The following is a 27,339-nucleotide window of genomic DNA, read 5'->3' on the forward strand; positions in this document are numbered from 1 at the left end:
ATGAAATACAGTCACTGCTATGAGGAACTTGCCTTCTACAGTAAACAGGACAGACAGACAAAAAAATCAGTAAGTTTTGTTACTCTACATAATATATATTTATAATATATAATATAAATAATTATACAATATATTATATAAATAATATAAATAATAAAATAAATAAAATATAAATTATTTTAATCCAAGATCATTATTTTATTAAAGTAATTATGAGTAATTAGAGTGCTAAAAATGTTCTATAATATACTGACCCAGACTGTTAACATTCAGAAAAACACACAAACAAAACAAAACAAAACAACAAAACACATTTAATTCCTATGTGGCATAATAAGGATTTTTTTTAATGTATAAAACAGCAGAATAACTGTTAATAATGAATACAATGACAATGTTAATCAGATAATCGGTCATGAATTTACTATAACACAGGAACAATTTTGCACTCGATCATATGTGGCACCTCACCACTTAGTGGCATGAGTATTGAGCCAGTTTCCCATGTTAAAAATGGAACATCTGAGTAATACTGTGATATAAGACATTGAAGGCAACTGTAAAACAGAATAGCAATATGTATATGAGGGAGAATTGTCCAAGCTATTTTCAAAATACGGCATGTTTTTTTTAGTGCCCTTAGAAAGTTAGTAAAATGAAATTATCTCCTGTATGCTTGTATGTCTAGTAAACTACTCTGTTTTCAGCTTCTAATTTTTCCTGATCCAAATATGTTTATCTTAAAAGTAAAAAGAAGAAAAGAAAACATGAACTCTGATTTGCTCAGTTCTGGGAAAGAGAAAACTACCCAGCATTTGGCAATACACAGATAGACAAACACAAGGTATAAAAAAATCACCCTCTGAAAAGCTCTGAATTACTGGATTCTTCACATTATCTTCCCACTACCTTGCTCCTAACACAAAGCCTAAGAATATTTACTTATATATTTACTTATACTTCTGGAGCAATTTTCAAGCCCCTGGTTATTCCTTCCACACCCAACTTGAGAACTTAGGTTCTTTGTCTTGCTGCTCACTTCAACCCTATCCATCTAAAAGCAATACTAAGGAAAAGGGCTCACAGACTCCTGGGAAACTTTTTCTGTGCAATTATGAAAATGGATATTGTTTCTTATGGTGTTAGTGTTCTCCTCCCTGCAATCAAGTCTGCTCATTAAAAAGCATGTGATGACATCACCGTCATCTATTGTGGTTCTCTTAAGATGATGCTAACCTTCTGAGAAGAGTGTAATTCATAGTGTTGACTTCAGAGAAAAAAAAATCAGAAAATGGTGCCCACATTTCCTAGAAGTTTCTGCTTTCCATGATTTTTAATGGATAGAATCCAATGGAGAAAAATCAATTTTCCCTTTTACTACCTTTTATAATGTTTATTTTGAGACCGTAATGACAAATTTATACTAGTAGTCAAAGGATTGGTACTCATCAGATCAGAAATTATTTTACTTGACTATACATGGTCAACAACAACTGAGGTACTTTTAATAACCTATTTTAACAGTTATAAATAAGCTTTAAAATTATGCTCCTGCCATAGTAAGTTTTCAGTCTAGAAAGACACAGACAGAAGCCAGATGAACAAATCAGGGAAAACACATGAATTTTTTTCAGATGACTCATCAGTTAATACTATCTTGCAGGAAGAAGAAAAGTTTGTCGACTCGTAGAAATGGTAGACTTATGAGTAAGTAGAAAATGCTGGGCTGGGCTGGAAACAGTATTCCAGTTTTTTAAGGAAATGCAAAATATAGCATGAAAATAAAAACAGAAGTATGACTGGAAATATTTAGTATTTAATCATATGGTTGGGAGGGAAGTATGGAACTAGAGGATTTCATGTTGCCTTTCTATTCCTATTACAGTCCCAGCCTGGTACCCACAGATCCTGCTGCCAAGCCAGGGCTACTGGCTGTCACCAGCTCCTGTTCCCTACTTTTGTATGTATTCTCTTCTAATGAAAATCCTTTATGATGCAGTTTCTCATTTTATGTGCACCTCTAAATCAAAGTCAGTGTTGGTGCATTTTTGTATAGAAGATGTAATACAGAAATCTCAGGCTAGGTAATGGCAATATTTCTGAATCCAGTAAGAAAATTTCTTCACCTCTTTCAGTCCCCAACAAAGATTGGTCCCAGAGTGCACAGTACCTTAATACCACAGTATGGGAGATGGACAATTAATAAACTTGATGTCAGGAGTTAATGAATGGGATGAATGAGAAGTGAAAGTAACTCTGAAAACAGGAAAAAGAGAGCTCAGGCTGGACAGGGCATTGTATTTTGGTCTTACCTGTCCAATCCTAAAACATGTACCGTGGACTGTCAACCTTTCTCTTTCTGACTATAAAAACCTATTCAAACTGATGCCACTATAAGGGCAAGTGTATACAAAGACTGGTAACAGCCAGCCCAAATAATGACTAATCATTTTAAAAAAGAAAAAAATGTGTGGGGATACAATTTCCATAGTTGAGACAGTGCATTACTCAAAGTCAGAATGAAGTGGTGCAAAGACTACCTGGAAGAAGGAATTAAGTCAGTCCAGGTCACTGTGGTGGTAAAGCACTGAGTCTGAAATTATCTGATGGAATACATAAGACAGTATGAGACTGCAAAGCCACATAGATACTTTTGATCCATCTATTGTACAGGTGATTATGAAATACTGTTTCAGGTAACAGATGCTTCAAGTCAGAATGAAGCTACTTAGATACTACTTTGTAAGTAGTAATGTAAGGTAAGCAGTAGCTATAAATTTAAAAACCATTTATGTATAGCAGCATAAATTACCCCTGCACAGAGGTCAACACAGTCCTGACTTAAATATTTCTGGCATCAGACCAGCTTAAAAACAGTTTCTCTGTCTTATACTCTGCCCTGCATATACTCGTTAGACAGCAGAATTAGGAACACAGAAGGCCTTTCTAGTTGGTGGATCAAATGTAATTATCATGAATTCAGAGCAAAAAAGAATATACTAAGGACTCAACTCAGGCTTCATCTCCATAGCATGCATGAGAAGGAAATATGAGTCGGCTCTGAAATGCAAAATCTCAGTCAGACTTGAGCAGCATTACAGGAACAGCTGAGCTGCTTCTTATTTCTTCCTCATTTTGCTTGCTGACCTCTCATTTTCCATTCTCCTTGTTATTGTTGCTCTTCTGCTTTTCTTAGGAAGGCTGAAGTAGAGGAGCTATTAAGTCTTTCAGCATTTTCTGCTTCCTTATCTGCTCTCCATATCCATTATCAAGCTGCTACATTTTTCCTTTATCAGATTTTGGCTTCTTACATGCTTTTTATATACAGATAGAGATGGCACAGGTTCTGAGGGAACATCAGGATAGAGTTTACAAGAAGAGAGCAATACAAAATGAGAGAAGGAACAAAGGTGGAAGTAAAATGATGCAGTACTGGTGAAGCAGTCATTGCTCTCGGCTTAGGTCACTGGCTTAAGAACATTCCAGTCTCTTCTTTTATACTTTTCTTCCTTAAATTAATTCCCTGTTCTTTTTATCCCTTTCCATTCACCATCGCACTGTTTCTTTGGTCTTCTTATAGTTCATCTACTACGCAAAACAAGAACAGCCTTGATTCCTGTAAACCACTTCTCTCAAACAAAATCAGCAGGCCTTTGCAGGTCAGCTTTCTCCTCTCCCCTGCTAGATCTGTCAGATAAGACAGCTGTATTCCACTACTATACATCTCAGCGCACATTGGCATCTTTGTTTACACCTATGCTATTTTATTAATATATTTGGATTCTTCAATTAACATTTCATTGCTCAACAGTTCCAGTAAGATCGTGCTATCGCTAAGTAGAATGATGAACAAAAACATACAATTTGTCTCAAAAAATCTGAAATGCAGGGACAGTGAAAAGAGAGAGAGATTTTCCCCAGAACCAATTATTTGTTTATCTGCTTTAGCCTATTAATTGTCGTCTGGTTAATGCAAAATAGTACTGCTTCCTAGATGAACACTTATAGGAACATTCTAGCTTCATTCTATGTACGAATAGGCCAAATCCACCAACTAAATGTATATAATTACAAAGAAAATGTAAGTAATTCCTGCTGCAGACTATCACAAAGAAAGGACAACAATTTCTCCAGATAAGTAGTAAGGCAGGAGATGTGTGATGGGAATAACAGGGATCCTCAATAAATTAATCCTGAACTTTCTAAAGCAGCTGTTATTCAGGACTTGACTACACAAGCACATTATCATAAACTAGCAGGTTTACTATTCTGCTGCAAGTATGTATATACAAGCAGCTATATGGAATAAATACAGTGCCCTCATACTGTTAATATACTCTTGTAGCTGTGTTCTTAGGCAGCTCACTAATCTGAGCATCTCTCACTGCAATTTCCTTACAGGAAAGTATAGACAGGTCACTAATATATATGAAATTTAGTGTTCTTCTGTAGAAAGGATAAGTTTAACAAACCAAGACAGCTTTGCATGCCACATGATGCTGTCCTGAAGACACAGAACAAAGCTCCAATGTTTCTATTTTAATCTCTGGAGCCAGAAAAACACAAAGGATTTTACAAGCTGTTAAACAGTATGAGATACTTACCGTCCTGAAGAAGCTTGTTTAAGTGAACCAGCACTTTCAAACAACTGGGCTCTTGCAGCCACTCTGAAAATAAGGAAGCATCTTGCTTTATACTTTGCTCATTAATTAAACACACAGACTATAGAATCATAGAATATTCTGAGCTGGAAGGGACCCACAAGGATCATTGAGTACAACTCCTGCCTCCACACAGGACCACCCAAAAATCAGACTCCATGTGTGAAAGCACTGTCCAAACGCTTCTTGAATTCCAAGAACTGCTCAGTGCCATCACCACTTCCATGGGGAGCCTGTCGCAGTGCCTGACCACCCTCTCAATGAAGAACCATTCCCTAACACCCAGCATGACCCTCCCCTGTCCCAGCTCCATGCCGTTCCCTCAGGTCCTGTCGCTGTCCCCAGAGAGCAGAGCTCAGCACCTGCCCCTCCGCTCCCCTCATGAGGGAGCTGCAGGCCGCCATGAGCCCTCCCCTCAGCCTGCTCTGCTCTGGGTTGAATGAACCAAATGACCTCAGCTGCTCCTCATATGTCTTGCCCTCTAGACCCTTCACCATCTTTGTAGTCCTTCTTTGGACACTAATGATTTTCTGTTTGTTTATATTGTGGTGCCCCACATTGCACCCGTTACTCAAGGTAAGGCTGCACCAGTGCAGAGTAGAGCAGGACAATCACTTCCCTCAACTGGCTAGCAATGCCATGCTTGATGCACACCTTGATAACTAATTTCACTTTTAACCATCTAAAGACAAGGAAACATATTTTTTAAAAAAATGTTTTAATTATTCAGGCAGAGATCAGGTTAAGAAAGCTGAAGTCCTATTAGAATTAAATTTGGCCAGGGACATCAAGGGCAACAAAAAAGGCTTCTATAGGTACATCAGTGATAAAAGAAAGACTAGAGTAATTGTGGGCCCTCTCTGGAAGGACACGGGAGACCTGATTACCTGGAATATGGAGAAAGCTGAGGAACTCAATGACTTTTTTGCCTCAGTCTTTGCTGCCAATGAGCTCTAGCAATGTAGCCCAGACCAAGAAGGCAAAGGCAGGGACTCGAGAAAATGATGAACTGCCCAGTGTGGGAGAAGATGGTTGGTCAACACTTAAACACCATTTCTTCCAAGCTCAAGACTGGTGCACCCCTAAGAGTAAGAAATCAGAGCAAGGTGGCCAGAGGCCTCTGTGCTGCCCATGTGCCCGTGGAGAAACTCAAAGGCAAGAAGAAAGCCTACAAAATGTGGAAAAAGGGCCTGGCCACTTGGGAGGAATACAGGAACGCTGTCAGGGCCTGCAGGGATGAGACAAGGAAGGCTAGGGCCCATTTGGAATTAAAACTGGAAAAGGAGGTCAAGGATAACAAGAAAAGCTTTTTAAAGTATGGCAATAGTAAAAGAAAGCCAAGGGAAAATGCAGGTCCACTACTGAATGAGGTGGGTGCCCTTGTAACAGGGGATGCTGAGAAGGTAGAGATACTGGATGCCTTCTTTGCTTCGGTCTTTACTGCCAAGACTGCTCCTTGGGAATCCCAGATCTGGAGGTAAGGGAGAGAGTCTGGGGAAAGCAAGACTTCCCCTTGGTTGAGGAGGATCTGATCAGAGAGCGTCTAGACAAAATCAATGCACACTAATCCTTAGGCCCCGATGGGATGCACCCATACTTGCTGAGGGTGCCGGCAGGTATGATGGCCAAACCACTTGCTATCATCTTTGAAAGGTCTTGTAGAATGGGAAAGGTGCCAGATGATAGCCAATGTCACACCAGTCTTCAAAAAGGGCAAGAAGGAGGATCTGGGCAACTGCAGGCCAGTCAGCCTCACCTCTGTCCCTGGAAAGGTGATGGAACAACTTGTTCTGGATGCCATTTCCAAGCAATTGGAAGAGACAAAGGTTATCAGGAATAGTCAGCATGGATTCACCAAAGGAAAATCATGCTCGATGAACCTGGCAGCCTTCTGTGATGTCATTACCAGCTGGGGAGATGAGAGGAGAGCAGTGGATGTGACTTCTGGAAGATTTTTGACACTGTCCCCCACAACATCCTTGTAACGAAGCTTAGAAAGTGTGGGATAGATGAGTGGACAGCAAGGTGGATTGAAAACTGGCTGACTGGCAGAGCTCAGAGGGTTGTGATCAGTGGTGTAGAGTCTAGTTGGAGGCCTGTAACTAGCACTGTTCCCCAGGGGGTCCATACTGGGTCCAGTCTAGGTCAACATCATCAGTGACCTGAACAACGGGATAGAGTCCACCCTCAGCAAGTTTGCTGATAATACAAAGCTAGGAGGAGTGGCTGACACACCAGAAGGCTATGCTACCAGTCAGTGAGACATCAAACAATCAGGTTGGATTAGGCTTTGAGCAACCTGGTTTAGTGGAAGGTGTCTCTATTCATAGCAGGGAGGTTGGAATTAGATGATACTTAAGATCCCTTCCAATAAAAACCATCCCGTGATTCTATGATTCACTTAGAAAAACAAAGGAAATTAAAATGTTGCATTTAAATCCCTATTCAACAGAATTCTTAAGCGCATAACCTAATTTAGGCCACTGAATTCCACGTGCTCCAGAGCCTTGCTGAGTCAGCAAGTAGGAAAACCTTAGCACGCTATGTTTAAAATTATATTCATGGATGACCAATGGATATACTGGACGTGCTTGTTATTCCAGTCTGTTATTTTCATGCTTGAACTCTGAGCTGTTGTACTTCTGTTTAAGTTAAGACACATCAATTTGTGAAATAGCTACTGTCATCTCTTCCAGTTTAAGAAGTGAAGAGGCTTAACAGATTCCTCCAGTATTTGGAAAATTTCTTGGTGTTCTGCAGTGATTATGGAAATCACTTGCTCATGGCACTAGAGAAGGCCTGGGACAGTCAAAATTACAGCAATGATCTTCTAATTCTTAAGCTTGTGCTATAAACACTAAGAATCATTGCTAACCTAAATCTCAACCAGCTAAATTATAACCTCTATTGTTAGAACTATCTTCCTCTCAAGAAAAAAAAATATCGTCAGAAAAAAAACACACCAAAGATCTCAACTATTGATCATGCAACAACTGAAGAAATTTCAGATTTTTTTTAATCTCACTCCAATTTTTAACCTATAGTAATATGATCTGATGATCTTCTTCACATAACGGCATGAGCAGTAAGCAGCAATTGTGCTCCTTGAAATATTAAATTTCAGAAGAGTGAGAGATAATAATACTTATCACTTTCCAAAGATCCATGTCTTCATTAGGGACCTTATCAATAGTCTAATGAAGTAAATGGGAGTCTTTCAACTGACTTTAGCAGTCTGTGTTGTGTCTCCTTTGTTTACTTTACAATTTTAATGAAGCTAGATAAATAATTAATACATAAAGAAAATTTCAAATCAGGTATTCATGGATGCTTTTTCTACTATTTATACTAGCTCTTTGGGATCCCTTCATAGTAGACAACACTGTAACAACTCAAAACTGCAATAGGCCTTGACTTACACAGATCCTGGTCTTTGATAACCGTTACTCGATGCAGTATCTAATCTTAATCTCCTGCACATTTTGGGAGGCAAATCAGGGTTTGCTGGAGCCTTTGGTGTATCTTTGGTATCTGTTGAAGATAAGCTCTGTATAGATCCACTGTAGCTTTTGTTACCTAAAGAAAGCAATAAGGAATATTAAAGCTAATTTGAAGTTATTTCACAACACATGCAACGCAAATAATTTTTTCTTAAGAAGCAAAATAGAGAGAAAGAACTTACTAAGTAAGTACTTACTAGAAGAAAAAGCCTTTCAGACAAAGAGCTAGGAGAAAAGGACCAGCAGCAAAATTAGATTAAAATTGTAAAGGCTAAAAAGTTACATTGCACTTAAATGGTTAGATAGTACTTTCAACAAAAAGTGAAAATAAACCCCCTCAACATTTATAAAGTAGTACAATGCATACAACTGTAGAAAAATTCATGTTGGAGGGCACCTCAGGAAGTCATCTTGTTCAAAGTCTTGCTAAAAGCAGTATTCACTAAGAAATGAGATGATATTAATTTGTAAGAATTAATATTTCAGTATTCACAGAAGCTTCATGAAGCTTTTAAATTAAAAAAAATATATTAAGCACTAATAATTAAACTTTCCTAAAACAATTGTTACTGTAACTTGATAAACCTATAGCTGCAGAGTCTGTATTGTACAGAGAAAAAGTCCTTTTAATGAACACAAGGTATGCTCTCGTGCTTTTTAAGCTGATCTGTGGACTGCTACTTTGTTTGCATATACACTTGCAAGACAGTAACTGAATCCACATGTACTTCTATGTTTCTTTATTCCCAAGAACAACAGATGCTTAATGATGCTTTAAGGGCAGTTATAATATAGAGGTCTCTGTAATTATAAAAACACTACCTATATCAATCTTGTTATTAATTAACACTTGCTCATATAAGGGAGTCGTAGGAAAAAACTTGTACACACCATGAGGGATACAGGGCAAAGAACTTTCTTTAACTTTCAGTGCTTCCCACACAAACACGTATTTACCCTACCTGTACTTCTATTACTTATCATATTGACAGCTCAGTGGCAAACTCAGCACTAATACTTTGTCCACTGGAGCTCATTGTTTCAGAGCTGACTGTTGATCTTCATAATCCAAAACATTTCAAGACAGCGTCTGTTCTAAAGTAATTTCCAGATAGCTATCAATATTATCTCGTGTACTCACAGAGGTAAAGCAAGTGTCTAAATTAAGAAGCTCTAATTTCAGCCTTCTCTATATTGTAAGGACCCTTTCTACAGGTTTGTTTGGAACACAAGTGCTTCTTAGGTGCTAGGAGGGTGTTCTTCAAATCAGCATCCTTCTTTGACTGAACAGGAAGACTGCTTTCCTAACTTTCACATTGAAACTGGATTCCTAAAGGTGGGTTTGCAAGTTCATTGTTGTTCCTGAACATCATGTCCATCCATATACAGACATGTTCAGCCATAATCTTGTGTTCAAGCTACTCTGCTTGCTGTATTGGATAACAAAAAGATGCAGGTATGGCAGAATGAAGACTATTCTGTAAGGAGGGTTTCAGATGTACATTTCATGCCATGGACAAGCAGAGACAAAGCTGTTACTCGCTAGATACATAAAGCATAATGGATTTTAAATTTAAATGCTAGCTTTGATCATTATCAATCATGTTGCAAGGATTCGTTCTTCTGACACAGGGATAAACCATAGCTACCAACTCTTCTATATTATAAGCCAGAAATCATCTTGCAAGTTAGTAGCCTCAGTGAAGCACAGCAGGACAGCGAGTACTCTAAATTCGGAGAAAAAATGGTATCTTTTAAGCTGTGTGAACTTTACAGATGACAACAGAAATATGCCAGAAGCAGTTTGAAAAGTGAAAGAACACACCACAATAGTTAAAAAATAAACAAACAAGATCAAAGAATATCATTAGCTTTCAGATGCACCTCATGTTTTCTGATACCTCACAGTAAACACAATGATGTCCTAAAAGACCTTGGAAATTACCTTCAGCTGATGGAATTGATCTGAGCGAAGAACCTGAAGATCTTTTCAGCTCGGATAGACTGTAAGAACTCTTCTTGGTCAGATCTGTTGGTGGAGAGGCATTCTCTGGTCCAGTGACAGAAGCTACACTTTGGCAGTCTGATTCCACATCTGTTTTTGTTGCATCCTCCTTTGATGAGGATTCTGGACTTGTAGTCCAGAGGCCTGAACTCTTCTGGCCATTAGAAGAAGGGGGAGAGGCAATCCATGGAATCCCTCCTGATTTCTCCCTGGGCTGTGGGGGTGCACATTTGGTGGTGCTGTTCTGCTCGGAGGAGTGAGAAGAGAGAGATTCAATGCTCCCCATGGGAGTGCTATCTGGGCTGCTGCTGTACGAGTCACCTAGGCAGGAGGGAGGGGAGAAGAAAGAGAAATAAAAAGATAATTACATTGTCTTACCATGTACATTTCTCTCATGCCACCTTTACCCCCTGTACATTATTTGTCATCAAATTCTGTGGTTCCATCGACAGTCATTCTCAAGACAAAATAGCAATTTAGTTGCTCTAGGTTTCACACGTTCCTATCTTTAACCTCAAAAAGCTGCATTTTGTGGATATTTCTCTAGAGCGGATGAACATAATGATCTACTGGTGGTGCTATTTCACAAAAAAGTTTGCATTTTCAAAGAACTGCCCACAATATATCATTAGGAAATTAAACAGTTCCAGTGTCACAATATCTTTTAACAAGTATCTTACTTTGCTTAATAAAGCAAATGTGGTGTTTGTCACATTTATGTTCTGAAATGCGTAACTCTATTGCCAGCAAGTTAAATACTTAAGTTTTACTTTGTTTACCAAGTTGCTGAGGATCTTGGCAGTCTCTCTAAGACTATCTAAGACATAAGTCTATCCACAGATATTTTCTGAATCATCATACCTTTCATGAAATCCCTGTCCTGTAGAAGGAGAACTCATTCCATTATTTACAACTTTAACATTGAACATTTGATTAATTTATTTAATTAGACTGATATTAGAGAAGTTGACCTACTTACACAAAAATGTGCTGATCTAATTATTTTCAAAGATATTGTGCAACAAGAAGTGGAAACATCCTAAAGAAATTTGTTGATATGAGGCTAGGAACACGCATCAGAAATGAGGAAGCACTGGCCTACAGTATAGTGAGAGATGAGTTATCTTAAAGATTGGATTCATAAAAATGCAGTAATAGTCTAGTGACTCATATGCTAGTTTCTAATAAGATTTTTTCCCCACAGCTAGGAGATATAACTCACAAATTTCAGAAGAAGCAGGGAACGTACATTTTTCATCCACACAGTGTTGTTTATCCACATAGTATTTATAAGATAACGTGATACAGATGCTTTTGACTCCAAAAGTTTCAATGTCCTTGGCAACAGGTGACTAAAGCCACTTGCCAATACTCACAAACACCAGTGCCTTGCCTAGTAGGTGTGAAAACAGTAGTGCCACTGGAACAGTAATTTGAAATATTCTGTCTACTTCTGCTCAGAACATGGGTATTCCAGATGAGATTGTGCCCTAACTTACTCCTGACAGGCCATTAGTTTCTTGAAAATTGCAAGATAGGCTGGAGTGTAGATTTGTCAGATACATTTTCTATCATTCCCTACAGCTTGGCATTTATACTTCATGTTCTGCTGGCATATAAAATTCCTTAAATTCCTGAAATATAGTTAAATGTCCATCCTTCATTTAAATGATGACAAAACCATCTAGCACTTCAGAAATAGCTACTGCTGGAAGCCAGGGCTCTCTCTTATCTGTCTCTGGCACAGCTAGAGATACTCTGCAAGGAGAATACTTGTGCTGCTGCCTCACCCTTCCAGGCACAAATGAGATATCTTAACTGGAACTTGTGTAGCAAATACTGAACTTGAGCCAACAAGCAAAGCCTATGTTGAGAGTTCCTGGGTCAGGGCTAGTTCCAGTCCAGCCACCAGTAGAAGGTTTGAGTCTGAATAAAGAAGATTGTGCTTGCATATGCCCTGCAAAATACTTGCACAGAATTGCCCCACAATAATGCAAAAAAGTTACACAGTGAAAGAAAGTTGAAACTTGCTAAATTTCTCTTCTGGTGTGTAGTTATAAGCGACAGCTCCTCCGTAAATTCTTACTCTAAGGATCCCATGTCATTCAAATAGGGAATTGATGTGTAGACAGCAATTGTGTAGACAGCAATTGTTCTAATTCAACATTTAAATTCTCATCATCAGGAAGTATGTAACATATATGTACATATAGAAAATGCAGCATCCATGCAAGAGCATAGCATGGATATATTTCCCAACATTACAGACTTGAGAGTTAATACAGAACCTACAGAACAGATAATCTTAACTGTGGATTCATTTACTGTACTAGTTTAACGTAAATCTCCTTGAGGAAATAGGGGAGACAAAAGTTCTTTTGGAAATCTCTTGCAGTAGCTGGCAAGCTATTCTTTGGTACAGTTTCAAATGGTTTCAACCTCTTAACGGTAAGGCAGGTAAGTAATAAGTGACGGTCCACTGGATGAAAAAGAAAGTGCAACTTTTTAAATAGTCACTTCTACATGAAAATTAATACGCATTTGCAGCTGTTAACTGCAAACATAGCTCCCTGCTGTTAAACACTGTCATATGATGAGTATGCTGTTTCTCACAAAAATGTGAGCGCTTGTTTCTATTCCAGTAAAACTAACAAAGTTTCAGTGGTTTTGGCAACCTAGGCAGTGGTTTACTTTGAACCAGTGACCACAGTTTCACGCATGTGAAAAAAGCCAAGTAATGGCTTTGATCTCCGACCTTGACCAAATTGCATTTATTAAAGCTTCCAAACCTTAACAATCAACTTACAAGCAAATGAGGTGAATGTCATACAGTGAACTTTGTGGAGTTTCAAAGCAGGCTACACTTAGATTAGACTATAAAGTCTACTATAAAATATTTTTGAATACTGTATGCAATACAAGAATTGACTAAAAACAAATATTCTTTCTCCTCTGAGAGAAGTAAGGAATGCAGTCATTTAGCAGTGTGGCTGTGACTCACAGAGGTTAAAAAGCTGATGAAAACCCATCTGTGATGCTTATATTATTGGAATACAATATTTACTGGATATTCAGGATAACTAAAAGGCAAGACATAAAAAGGAAGATAACAAGTCAACATGCACTAACTTACTGTCAGGATCTGCTAGACATGGTGTGTACCTTCCTTTGGGTTTACGTGGACCTGTGGAGAGACAAATTGCTCTTGTCCTTCTTGAGCTTGAACGGGACTGAGGTTGGGGAAGAGGAATATTGGGGTCTGGTGCAGTGTGAAATATCTGTATGATTAAAAAAAAAAAAAAAAAAAAGGAAGAAAAGACAAACAATAGAGGTACTCTTAGACTTCCATTAATAATCCATTTCTTTTCTTAATTGCTGTTCTTGAAATGAATGCTGTAATAGTCTCACACATTGTAGAAGTGTAAATTAAGAGAATACATGCTTTATTCTGATCTGATTTTACAATCCAGGAAGAACAGTAATGGATTAGTGAAAAACAAGCTGTACATAAACTTATACTAATTATATAAAAATATTTGTTTAAATGTTTTTTTTTCTAGTCCCAGTTATGAAGTGCTTAACAATCTAAATCGTGAAACTACAATAAGCACTTACTACTAACTCCTGCCTAAGAAGTATATTTGTTAAATAAAAATTATGAAAGATTGAATTTTGTTCTCTATGTTCATATGAGAGCTTTTGTATGTCACAGAAAAGAGTCATGATTGTAACTTATTTCAAACCCATTTGGATTTCAGAAAACTACTTTATTTTGTCAAAGAAGTCAAGTTTCATGAGGATCGCCCTTTAGGTTTGGAGCATCTCTTGATTTTTACCTTTCCTGTACCCCTGCTATCACTGGTCAATTTTGTACTTCATTGCTATAGAAAACACCAATTTTTTTCAAGATCTGACACAAGTATACATAAAGTTTTAACAACTCTTTGCTGATGAGAACAGCAAGCCTGCCAACAAGAATAATGCCAGGCAACTTTAATTTAGGTGACTTTCATTTGTATCACCTGTTCTGCAATATTCACCACACCTGCAGTACAGGTGTTGAAAGACCCTAAAAATCATCTGGTATACTTCTAGTAAAAATGGCAACTGGCTAGGAGGAAGATTGAAAAGGAAAATATAACCAAAAGATTTCTTTTTCTTTCAGATCTTCTTCCTCACTTATTCCTCCTAATGTAGACTGTGTTTGTAAACTCTATCAAGTATCTCTTACAGAATTCTGTGGAAGGAATTGTGATTAGTTCTGTGGGATGGAGAAGAGAAAGATTGCCTGTTCTGTTAAGCTACTGAAGGAATCAGAAGTGTTCAGTCTCTGTAGTGTAAGGAGCAAGGGCCAAGCATTGCAGGTTAAATACCAAGCAAAATGGGTCTCTGCAAGGACTTCTGGATTCCCTATCAATAGGGCACTCTTAGAACAGGATGAAGGGAACAATGAGAAGACACCTTTGTGCCACTCAAAAAGTGGATGAAAGCAAATATACTTTGATAGTAGAAAATACTTTAACAGAGGATTTGAGATGCTCTTGAAGTATATTAAAAACATAGTAGTAATTGGTAAGTATCATGTCAGTGAAAAAACATGTCTTGATGCAGAGAAATAGAGCAAGGGTGATTTTAGTTGTGCAGTCATGGTCTTTGTGTTGAATTTGCTGATGATTTTCTGGAGAGGAAATTCAGTGTTGGAAATGTAATATGTATGGTTTGGAGTTACATGTACGAAGACCACCAGTGTCATACCAGTTTTGATGAGTCCTTTTGAAATATAACTGATGATTATAAAGCAGTACTGTCAGTAGTTACTTACCAACCAGTTCAACTGCCCTTGAGCTGAGTAATGTGAAATGGTATAAAACCAAAGTTCTTTCACTTTGTTTTGTTAATCGTCAGATAAGGTAATATAAATCAACAAAATACCTTAAGAATACTATTTCTTTTGAGGATTAAGTAAAGGAGGTCTTGACTATTCTGCCAGATTCTGTAATCAAATAATAAATCAACAACAACAAAACTTAGGAAGCCTTTCAGTGAAGCTGATTCCTGAAATGGTAGTGACTAAAAGTAACTTCTTCTCATTTCATAGATTTTCCTTCTTAAGCCCTGAAAAAGTTTTTATTCCGTGTTCCAGGAATGAGTGTGAGATGTACTTCTGCTGTCTCTTTGAGGAAAACAAAATAAACCATGGAGTCACAGGTTACCTTTCTTCAGATGAAAAGAAGTACCTAGAGACATCCGTATGTTCAAATCACAAAGATTTGATAGGTTAAAAATCTGTAACTAGGGATAAAAGGTCACCTAAGAAACTTTTTTTTTTCTTTTTACAAGTTTGATCTAGTATCTACACACTTGAAAAGTGACAGAGCATGTAGAATTGGGGATTCTGCTGGGAATCCCCACTGATGCTGCTTTTGGAAAGAGGAACTGAAGGATAGCTGGGGTTTCATGGTGGGACTTAACCTCCACTGTGAAGATAGCATATCCCCAAAAGACAGTAATAGTCAGAAAGACTCTGTGCTGATGCACAAAGTGTACACGCAGGAGAATCCATGAGTTCACTCAGAATGAACCTCAATATACTGCTAGCGTGAGAGATAGAAGAGCAAAGTATGCTCTTCTCATTCTGTTTCTAGATATGAGAAGGACACAGCAATCTTCAGAAAGCTAATGAAGATTCAGAACTATGCCCTCAAAGCACAGGAGATTATCCCTTGTATTTATACCTTTCATAGCCAAAAAATCTTGCTACGAATACCGATCCATAGCAAGGGCAAGGAAAAAGGTACTCTTTCTATCAATAACCTTCTACAAATGCTGAATTCAGACAATCCTGAAGAATTTTTGGATGGCAATGAAAATGAGATCTCAGTTTCATTTTATCACAAAACATTCAGATAATCTCCTACTACCTTTTCATAATGCTCTATCAGAATTTCAACGACGATATTCTGAAACTTAATGTTCATCATAGCAGCCACGGTTTCTTCTTGGGCTCTCATCAGAGTTGGTCCAAAGATAACACCAAGGTTGGATACTGTCATAAGATTTTGCTGACTGTGTAATGATACCCTTTAAATGAACAGAAATGATATGCAGTTAAATAATTGTGCTAAACTACAATTCCAACAGGCAAAATCTCACATTCATGCTTCCCCTTTAAAAATACTTTAACATTTTAAAATTTACTAGAGTTAAAAGCTAGTGCAGTACTGTATTTCCATTAAGGCTCCAATCTTACAATAATTTAATGGCTAAGAAGCAAGTCTTCGTAGAGTAAGTATCTAAGTTCCATACATAACTGATAGGGAAAAGGAAACATCTCTGAATGTAGCCACAGAGAGATCCAGTCCATTTAAAGATTAGGAGCCATAGATACCTCTCTATCTCCAGTTGTTATACAGAAAATTAATTATTCAAATGACTGAAAATATTGGGTGAAAACAGAGGTTAACTGTATACCTTAGCTTTCATGCAAATGAAAGAAACTTAGTTACTGAAAACACTTAAACTGCAATTGGATCTTTATGTCTAAAAGGTAGGAGCAGTGGGGTCAGTGTCACTGTTTTTGTGGTATAGATAAAACTCAAAAAGATCATCTTCTGCCTTTAAAATACACTAGCCTTGTAAAAGCCATGAAAAAAAAGCCATGAAAGCCATCTATCAGTAATCCTCAAAATACTTTTCTCTCCTTACAAATAAGATTTACTGAATAAAATCTGTATCATCATAAATTCTTCAAAATAAGTGGCAGTGACTCCCCAGTCACAGCTGCCCCATTGCCTTACATGTCTGAGAAATACCTTGACAAGTGAATTTTTCATAACTGCCTTAATGCTTAGTCTTACTGAATCTGCTACCAAATAGAGGCACACATTCACATTTTCCTCTTCCTTCTCACTGCTCTATCTATTACTGTTGTCAAACTGATAAACACCATTTTACCCACTTCTTAAATAAGTAAAATAACCCTTGTACCTTTTAAAATTAAGAAACAGTGAAATCTATAAAACAGTGGAAGTAGCAGGTAGGAGCAAACCATATCTTCTGTTTTTCTCTGACAGCCTTCATTAATCAAAGTTATGGAGACATCTGCCATGCTTTTCTTCCAATAAAACTCTCAGGTATCTTGATGTGTTCTTAATGTTATACAAACTCTAGCAAAATGATCTGTCTGATGTTAAAGTTCGGTAGCAAATTACACAAATATTATCCCTTTACAGATTAGAAAGCCAGTGACAAAAAGACTGTGAGATTTTCCCATAGCTGCTGGGAAATTTTGAAAGGATCAGGATCAAACCCATATCTGGACTCACAGACTACCCTCTCTCGGTCTCACAGTCGAGTAGGCACTAGTGGTACACTGAATGAGGGAATGAACAATAGAGTTATCTGGGTAGAGAGGTGAACTAGACTAGAATTACTTCTATAATGAAGTAAATACTGCCTTCGTAATTAGAACAGGAACGCTTTGGCACCTTATTTACACTGAGAATCAGGAGAAAGATGGGAAAGAGGTTTGTACAGGAGATAATGTGATATGAACTGCAGAAAAATAAATACCTGTCTTCTTACATTTCCTATTTTGTTTCATTAAGTTAGGCCTAAAAGCATCCCAAAATTTTACTTAGACACAGTGGCAGAGATTGTTTTTTGGAAGCCTAATCATGGAAATTTTTACCTTGTTAAAGCATATTTTTAGCCAGTTATTTCCATGTAAGTTTCTCTGTCATAGATCTTATGTTTGGCTAAGGGGTGTTTGGGAAGTCCACTAGTGTCTTAATGAAATGTAATTTTGAATAACTAAGCTCTAAGTCTATTAGAAAACCTAAAAAAAAAAATAACTCTATGCAATGTTAGTCTGCTTTGTGCTGCACAATAATTGTTAAGGTCTCTTACACAAACATAGTCTTACAGCATAGGACAGAAAATAGTGTTTGTACTGTGTTTGCGTTTCCTCGGTGACAAATTTGGTAGCTTGGCTAATAAAAGGAAGGGTGAATTTAATAACATTGTAACCAAAAAGGACTTTCTGCAAAGCATCTCAAAGGCTCAATTTCTAGCAAAAAAATGAAAAAAAAAAAAAAAACAGGCCTGTAAATGGATCATTTTGATAACCACTTTCCCACTTTCCTCTGACCTAGTCCTACTGTTGCTGGGCTACTGAATAGGTAGAGGCCAAAGCAATCATGCATTTTGGGTAGCCATAAGACATTCATTAATGTGCAATTGCTTTCTCCTCAAAATCTCTTTCTTTGATGTATCCCCAGTAAATCTCTGATACTACCAGGCTGCAGGCTATCTACTATAGAAGGGTATGGTGCTACTAAATTATACCAAAGAATGATCCATTCTTCAAAGGCAGATAATTTAATTAGGAAGGTTTAAAAACAACAACAAAAAAATGAGTTTCCTATCTTAAAATAACACCAAACCTCCAGTCCTTGCCTAGCTGCTGACTGAGTGTATAATCATGCAGCATGACCTCTCTTCGGAGTGCTTTTCAGGATTTGCTGGTTTTGATTGTTTTTAGTATGAGCTCCATCCTACAACATCTAGATCCTATTTAACTGTGCACAGTGACACCGAAGTCAAGGTAGGCAGAAACCTAAGGGCCTTAAGACCTAAACCAAGGAAGAAAACTAATATCCTCTTCCTATAAGGCACTGTTAAATGCATAGTATTTTTATGTAGACATAAGAGCATATGCAAAGGAACTGAACAGAAAAAAATAAATGCTGTAAAAGGACATACATTTTGAAATAGGATTTTAAACAAAAGAATTAAAAAACATGATTTTTTCATATTTATCCATTTACATAAAGTTATGCACTCTATTTTGTTCCTTGAAAAATTTCCACATGGGTAGGAAAGAGAAGGAAGAAAAATAACCAATATATTCAAAAGACTAATTTTGAATTCGGGATCATTAGAATTGCTAGCATAAACAACAGCTGGCAAATTATGAGAAATTAGAAGGGATGAATTGAATGTTGGCAAGAGACAAACTGAAAGTTTTCAGAATAAATCCAAAAGATTTAAATTTATCAGAAATGTGAATCACATCAAAGTTGAGACAGGCAAGAGCTAAAGAGAACAATTAAAGAAGGGAATACTGCAGACATGCTCTTCTTTGAAAATGCATCTGAGGTAACAGTGAGAATAAAGAGTCCAGGAAAAGAGGTCAAGAAACAAATGTTTGCCTGCAACTAATTCTGCCTACAAGTCAATTCCTAGATAGATATATTTCAATTTTGTGGCCTTCAGACTAGCAGCTTTTACAAAATCTTTAATTCCTCCTTAAAAGTCCTAACTTTTTAGGGTTCTAGAAAGCAGCAAATATAATATTTTTAACTAACCAAATAACTCTTTTGTTAGAAACTTGTTTTCTTCCTGTTCTCTGGGTCTCCCCATGTCTAATGAGATGCAAGGTCTGCCTAAACAGCTTTTGCAGTGTAAGCACCCACAGCAGTTCCCTATTATTCCACAGCTCTCCTTGGACAAAAAACACAAAGGGATAAATAATTTCCACCAAAGAAATTTTCAATGTTCTTAAGTCCACGAAAGAAAGCAAAACTGCATTAGGCTGCACTGCAGTGTACTGCAGGTGGAGGTGGCTCAAGCTGTGATCAAATTGCAAAACAAAGTGGAGACGTAATGAATAGAACTAAAACAATACGGAGTGCTTTATAACATATTCTACATGTCGATCATGTGGACCTTATCTAAAAAATTGCTGTTTCAGTATCCACATTCCAAGCATCCTAACTAAGAAATAATAACAGATTTGTAAAAGTATTCAGCAAAAGTTGGTGAAAAATGACAAAACATTTAAAAAACTTATATAAATAAAGTTTGATGCAGAAACAGGATATAAGATAACATAATAAAGGTATGTAATCATAGCTAGTTATACAGAGAGATAGAAGATAACAAAAACTTGTCTTTTTTGTCTCAGAGCGCATGCTAAGGGTAATTCCATGGAGACAAAAGATCATCAAATAAATAGAAAATGTTTTCCATGTGATATTTGGTTAAGACTCAAGAGAAGCTGACGAAACTGGGGAGACTCAAAAGTGGCTTTGGATACATTTATACAGCTATCAAGAATATAAATACAAATCCTTCAAATTAATATTTTCAAAGCACATTTCACCTCAGAGTTGTTACAGATAAAAATAAGATCAAACATGAAGGGCCAGTCTAGTCTTGATTTTTGAAACAGTTTGGGGGCCTAAACAGTAATTTCTTGTCAACCTTAGCATAATTTTAGATGTTTCTCAAATTTAGTTAGTTCCAATTCCTGTAGTTAGTAGGAACTATGAATGAAAACATTAAGTAAGTTTATTTTATACATAAACAGTCATTTTGGTGAATCATCATGGTGTTTCTTTTTAATTTTGTTTCTACAATAAGCATCCTTCAGCTACACTGAGAACTATATTTCAGAAATCAAATATAATTTCAAGAGGCACTGTCTTAACGTAACGGCCCTAATGGATTAGGCAACACTGACAAATTAAAAGCAAAAATGATCACAACTTATAATAATATGAAACAGAAAAATAAAGAATTACTTGACCAAGTGCTTGATAAGGATGTCCAGCATCTCTCTGTTCTTCTCTGGTAATTTATGTACAAGCGCATGCACTGCCTCAACTCTGTAGTTCTGATCATCTGATTCTATTAAACAGAAAACAGATATTGATGGTAAATTAGAACATGTGCTAAAGTGAGACTAAAAATGGCAGCAGTGCCTGTATGCCAATACATACATGCATTGCAGGGAGCAAAAAACAACTAGCCTTCAAAATGATGAGTACAATTCAATTATATTTATTACAAGAGCATTCTGGAATCTGGATTTCAAGCAACTTGCCAAAAACAGTTACCACCAATACCAAAGCCAACAAAATCTGTGGCAATTTTGACTGAGTGTTGTACTTAGTGGAATCCAAGATTTTACTTCTTGATATTTAAAATATCTAAAATTCTTGAGTGTATTTTATCAAGGTAAGAGGAAATGAGAAAATGACTTCAAATTTTAAACTGGAGTTGTTAGAAAAATAATTTTACTATCTTTCTCTCTAATTATTCCATTTGTGATAAGGAGATAATTATCACTCCTATCCAATTTCTCAAGGCAAGCTCGAAAAAAAAAAGATCCCTGCATGAGAGGGATGAATGATATAAAAGAATGCCTCTGTAAAACAAACAAACAAACAAACCAAGATTTAAAATTTCATGCAGAAAGCAGTCACATAGAATCTCTAAAAAGATCAGAACAAACCACTGAACAGCTTCACCTAGTATGCCTTTTCTGTTTTGTGTGCTTCACGTGGCACTGTGTTGTCATATACAGCAAAATGGAAGAACTCAAATCCTTGCCTGGATTACTGAATACTACATCAAGGAGAAAAACAGGGATAATAACTGAGGAGATTAGAGGTCAGAAATGATAGTACTTTAATGAAAGCGTATTTATTATTTTACTTACTAACAGCAACAATGAAATCTTTGTGCAGCTTGAATGTCATCAGTGGTTCTGAAAGACACCTGGTGGTAAAAAATATTTAAAAGAACATTAGGAACAATGCATCACTCAAAGTCTGCTCAGGTTTTACAGGTGCCATTATGATAGCCCAGTATCTTGCTTGTGAAGATACCAACAACTTTTTAGGAAAAAAATAGTTTATTATCACTTCTGCAGAGATTTTTACTCTGCTCCAGCAATGATGCCATGAAATATCATGGTACACAGCTTGAGGGAGTCAGAAAAGAAAAACTCAAAAAAACATGCTTTGTAGTTTACACAAAAGATTTTACATAAAAATATGCAATTAATTATATTCTACCAAATTTACATCTATACAAGAGATGATTATCTATGTTAATAGATAAAATAAACGTAGTATGATACTAACAGGCAAAAGATTAATGGGCCATAAAAAGTATACTGAGATTTGCTCATCATACTTACCTGAGGTAGTTTTTTAGTCCGCTTGTTATTGTTTTATTGTCCCAAAGTTCCATATCAATATCCATATCAGGAGGAGATTTAGGGGCTGGTAGAAATTTGAATTAGGATTGTTATGGTTTGACTAACAGACAGACAAGAAAAGCAGCAAAACAGAAGCTAACAGATTATTCATTTACATCATGTGATTACTTATTAGCCAGATTAACTACCAATTCAATCAATTTGAAATATTTTAATCCCTGCCAAAGTATTAATAAGAATAATTTAGCATTCATACTTAGTACCTGTAAACACTAAGTATATGCACTATTCCAAGATGTAAAGTAAGCCCAAGAGAATTAGTAATTTATTTGGCTTGGACATTTGAAGACGGGCATCAGACAGCCAAACTAGCATGAAAAGTGAAATACAAGAATAATTGTCTACTATGCTGAATTATTCTGCATTACAGAACTAAGCTTTGGAACACTTCTTGAAAATACCAAATAGATGTCCATAAATAGAATTTAAATGTTAAAAGAAGAAATGCATTTTATCACTAACTTGCTCATGTATATCAATGACTGCATGGAGAAACTGAATAATAATGCAAACAATAATCTAGTTGGATAGACTGCTCATTTTAAGACTGCAAAGTCAATTTAGTGGTAGTAAGTGTACATACAAAACTGTAAATTTTTAAAATTTTAAAAACTACACGCTCTTCTGGGTACAACGGTAAAGGGCAAAAGGGATCATAGTATATGTGCCGCATGTTATAGAAAAAGGTTCACTTAAATTACTTACAAAATATGGTATTCATCAGCTTTTGCACTTTGGAGTTTACACCACCTATTCTGTACAGACCCAGAATGGTGATACCTATATTGGGAAAACAAGCAGAATGAAAATAGGGAAAATGTGGTTATTTCTATATACATTGATGCTTCCCTGGTGTATGTTTTCAAACCATCTAAATTTATTTACGGAATATTGTAAAATTACATTCTTGAATACTTTATCCTATTGAGCTCTCTTCTGGGATACTAACAAATGCATTCCACTGAATCCACAGCACTCCATGCCATATCCTAATAATAATTTTATATTAACAGAAACCCTTGCATAGAAATGACACATTAGAAAACACCAAGAGGGTAACTGGCAAAAGTGAAAAATAATACCCCAAAGCAGTCTTAAAACACATTGCATGCTAACAAGTTTGTCTTGCCTAGACTTCCATGGAATTATTATGCATCTACATCACCCTTTCCAATTAAGAATTGGTTGACATCTATCAGAGAAATAATTGTACCCAAAATAAAAACATAAATCGTATACTGCTGGAACATTGTAGTTCAGAATTTATGTGATGCAAGGGTCTCCATACAAAATAAAAACAATCAAGACCCAATTTACCCATAGATTTCAGGTTTGTTTTATTTTTAATAGCACAGATACTAAAAGCAAACAATACGATGTGTGATATTCAAAACACAGTGTTTCAGGATTCCAATTATGATAATTTTATTGGCTTTAACTTTCTTTTAAAATCAGCAGTACTTGGAAATCCAAGGCAGAAAGCAATTTTTAATATGACCTGTTCCTCTTCTCAACCTACATTAAGTAGGTTGAGAAAAAAAAAAAAAAAGAGGCAAAAACAATAACAGTTCATCCCTTAGGAGGGATGCCAGCCTTTTATCTTCAGCAGGATATACTCAAAACCAACTCCTGATATGTAGATTTAATTTTGTTATGTAATTACATTCTTCTTCCTACTTCAGGTCTTACCATTCCAAAAGTGCAAATTTTCATTTGAAAACAACATTCTACTATCTGATCTGTATTATTTGTAATTTACCCTTTTTTTTTTTTCAGAACAATGCTATCTCCATGTCAGTAAAGGTGAAGCTACAAACACTGCTTCTACAAACACTGAGAAAGTGGATTTATGTTGGGCTCAGTGCTGCACAGAGTGATCACACAGCTTTTGGATTAGAACAGACTTGCATACTGAGAGTTCAGTGGATGGACAAAATAAGATTATCTCTGTTTAGGGAAGACCATATACCTTTATCTCTTTGTTTGAAAGGGAACTATCAAAAAGCTTACTGTGAGTTCTAAGATACCACCTCAAGAATAGTATAACTTTTTTTTTTCTACTTTCCCACTACCATATATTAGTTTCTAAGCATTAAAAAAATGACTGAATGACATGCAAAATAACTGGATGAAATGATCGACATTGGGCTCTACAACAAAGATGTTACAGCAAAGAGTGTTCACACCATCTTTTTGTTTGTTATGTTTCATGCCAGAAAACAAAGTTGGGAGTCTCAGCCTCATCAGGAAAAAGCACAATTCAGTGCACACAAATTAAAGACCTAGACTAAATGGTGTGTGCAACTGTATGTTAAGTTGTCTAAACAACATAAATCTATTGAAAATGTAAAAAAGCAAAACAAAACAACCCTACCCCCAACACTTTAGTGATACGCTAAGGACTGTTGTTGGAATTTGTGGCAATGGTTTTAAGCATAAAGCACACCCATGAAATGTGAGAAGTGCAGATTGAATGATGAACATGTTCCAAAACACAGCTGTAAAATATGTAGAAAAAAGTACTGCTTGAGAAAAAAGATTCATAATAATCTAATACAGAATTTGTGATTTAATACACACCTCTTGTTTCTACAGCGTAGATACATTTCCTCACGAAGTTGAAACCTGCTTCATTTAAGAACACTAGAAAGATAAGAAAAGTATTTTTGCATCTCATCAACACAAAAAATCTCCATGTTTAGCAATATTCACATTTCAGTTAGAGAGGACTAATATATTTATCCATGTGATACTTATTCTATAATGCCATAATCTAGATATACCTTTAGCACTCAAAATCCAACTTTCTCATCATGACGAGGGAAAGACTCTACTATCTTTCCCAGAAATCAATACACATAGAACTGAAAGGTCATTCCTTTACAAGATTACTGAATTCCCTTCCCTCTACTGAGGGAAATGGTTTTAAGAGTTGAGGACTTAACATTATGACCAGAATATTTTCACTGGTTTCAATACAACAATATTCTTTGTTCCTTGCACATAACTGCTCCTAAAGTGGTAACATGGGAAAAACAATCTTTGGTATTGACTTTAATTATTGAGGTTATTTCGAGTGAATGTATTTCTCATTAATTCTTTTATCTTCAACACTAATTGCTCTACCTAACTAAATAGAGATTTTATAGCAGCATATTTGTCACCATTAAAATAGCACCATCACATAAAAAAACAGACATGCTGGCTTAAATTGTAGATTTCCAGAGTCTCAGATATACTTCCTGTGAAGACACCTGGGAATATCTGACACATCTCTCTCTCCTTCTCTGTTATGTATACCCAAACTTATGTAAAATATTTTTACATATTTGTGTACAGATGTTAATATAATACAATTACACATAGATAAATCTCATAATGTCTCTACATATACTCATTTTATTACTCAGTGTATATGTAATGGATGCATATACACCTACAAACAAAAAGGTGTGATACATTCAGATATTACTTCAACACACAGGCATAATATTTTACATTTACATATGGACTGCAGATATATATCTGTTGCAGATTTGTTAAATATACTGTCATTTTTGACCAAATCAAATTTTCTTCCAATTTATGTTTGATAGTAATACAAAAGGAGAATTCTTTCACACAGTTCATATAATTTATGATGTGCTTTCATATGTCCCAATCAGGTAATCCAACAGACACTTTAAAGTATCTTCATAGCAATAGAAAGAAAACTTAAAAAAGATAATGTCTGTCTCTCACACACATCCAGAAATAAGGCCATTACAGAAATCTTGGAATATTTAGTAGGTCCTCATAAATAAAGTGCTTACTTTCTTCCTTCTTGCTAATAATGGCTGGCAGTGTGTAGATCTGGAAAAAACAAAACAAAACACCAACATGAAATGTCAATGTTTGTAGCTTTAAATTCTTTATTGCTGCGTTTGCTGATAGCTCTTAAGCAGCTGTGACATGATTAGCTTGCTGCTATGGGAAAGCCAACCAAGCCCTTCACTTCCTCCCCGGCAGCCCCTTGTTAGGAACTGAGTAGGTGGAGAGGGCAACAATGAACAGCTGGACTCCAAGTAAAATACACAGATGTTCTGCATCTCTGGGGAGAAGGCGTACAGCCAGCAGGACCTGTCCCAAAAACGTATTCAGGCCTTGAGATTCTAGGGATTGACTAGGGATAAACATTAAATTTATAGGCACGTAAAATGTGTTAGAAGTCAGATATGCAGACTGCAAATGGGTTAAATATCAATACAAAGACTGATTTAATTTCTGCACTGTTTCAGTCAAGCAGGAAGCTTTGTAACACTTATTTATCTTATAAGACCAATCAACCATTTTTTTCTCCTTGGGTAAAGGTCTGGCATCACCTCATTCAGTGATATTTTCATGAGCTGATTAAGAGTGAGAAGAAATCTCAGATAAACCTGTCTCTTAGTAGGTTTCAACACATTTTTATACTCTCTGCAGTGCTTTTCAAGATGTTACTTATTGCCAATACTCCATGACACTGCCTAAAAGATAGTTTGTCTTTACCAATCTGGTAGAAACCATCACTTTGCAAATTTAATCTGAACCACAAACCTTATATAAGAATTGGCTTACTATTATGAAACACTAAATATCCCAAAAAAAACCCACACCTATAAATAAAGGTCTAAATGCATTAATAGTTCTAACTTCACTAATTTGTACCTATCTTCACTGTGCATTTGCAATTGTGTTTTATGAAGAACAGAATTGTATTTGCTTTTATTGTACTGTATTGTAACAGATTTTATGTCTAAAATGTATACTGGCTTCTTTCTTTAACACGTGTCATAAAGCTGTAAAAATAAAATAAAATGACAAATATCCTTACAGGTTCCTTTCCATCCATAGCTTCAAGCCACAGTTTTCGATTGGATTCTGAAAAAGCTTGTAGTGTGATGATTCCAGGTCTGTCAAAAACATATACACATACTGAAGTTACTAATTTCTTTTTCTCAAACAGTAACCAAAATCAGAGTTAAAATCATCAAATCCCCTAAAGAACATCCAAAATAAGTCAAAAGAAATGTGTCCTAACAGGGTTGCCTAGAAATTGCACTTTGATGTTGTATCTTAGGTTTG

General features: G+C 36.2%; 1 protein-coding gene and 1 long non-coding RNA gene across 4 annotated transcripts in view; one reads left to right on the forward strand and one right to left on the reverse strand.

Moving 5' to 3' along the window:
- LOC101801794 (rho GTPase-activating protein 42) overlaps positions 1 to 27,339 on the reverse strand; it is a 168,629-nt gene that overhangs the window by 7,841 nt on the left and 133,449 nt on the right. For all 3 annotated transcript variants that reach the window (XM_072032761.1, XM_072032762.1, XM_027467816.3), the window contains 12 exons: positions 27,089 to 27,167; positions 26,049 to 26,088; positions 24,817 to 24,879; positions 22,942 to 23,016; positions 22,156 to 22,240; positions 21,673 to 21,731; positions 20,753 to 20,858; positions 16,088 to 16,247; positions 13,300 to 13,444; positions 10,107 to 10,487; positions 8,081 to 8,237; positions 4,605 to 4,667 (listed from right to left, as the gene is read on the reverse strand). In XM_072032761.1, the coding sequence (XP_071888862.1) occupies positions 4,605 to 4,667; positions 8,081 to 8,237; positions 10,107 to 10,487; positions 13,300 to 13,444; positions 16,088 to 16,247; positions 20,753 to 20,858; positions 21,673 to 21,731; positions 22,156 to 22,240; positions 22,942 to 23,016; positions 24,817 to 24,879; positions 26,049 to 26,088; positions 27,089 to 27,167 (1,413 nt within the window). The remainder of the gene's footprint in view (positions 1 to 4,604; positions 4,668 to 8,080; positions 8,238 to 10,106; positions 10,488 to 13,299; positions 13,445 to 16,087; positions 16,248 to 20,752; positions 20,859 to 21,672; positions 21,732 to 22,155; positions 22,241 to 22,941; positions 23,017 to 24,816; positions 24,880 to 26,048; positions 26,089 to 27,088; positions 27,168 to 27,339) is intronic.
- Positions 22 to 27,104, forward strand: LOC119715022 (uncharacterized). The gene is made up of 4 exons (XR_011806536.1): positions 22 to 69; positions 1,664 to 1,707; positions 1,886 to 1,960; positions 24,013 to 27,104. It is a non-coding gene; the product is annotated as an uncharacterized lncRNA (long non-coding RNA).

Source organism: Anas platyrhynchos, chromosome 1 (assembly GCF_047663525.1).
Source record: "Anas platyrhynchos isolate ZD024472 breed Pekin duck chromosome 1, IASCAAS_PekinDuck_T2T, whole genome shotgun sequence".
Lineage (NCBI taxonomy): Eukaryota > Metazoa > Chordata > Aves > Anseriformes > Anatidae > Anas > Anas platyrhynchos.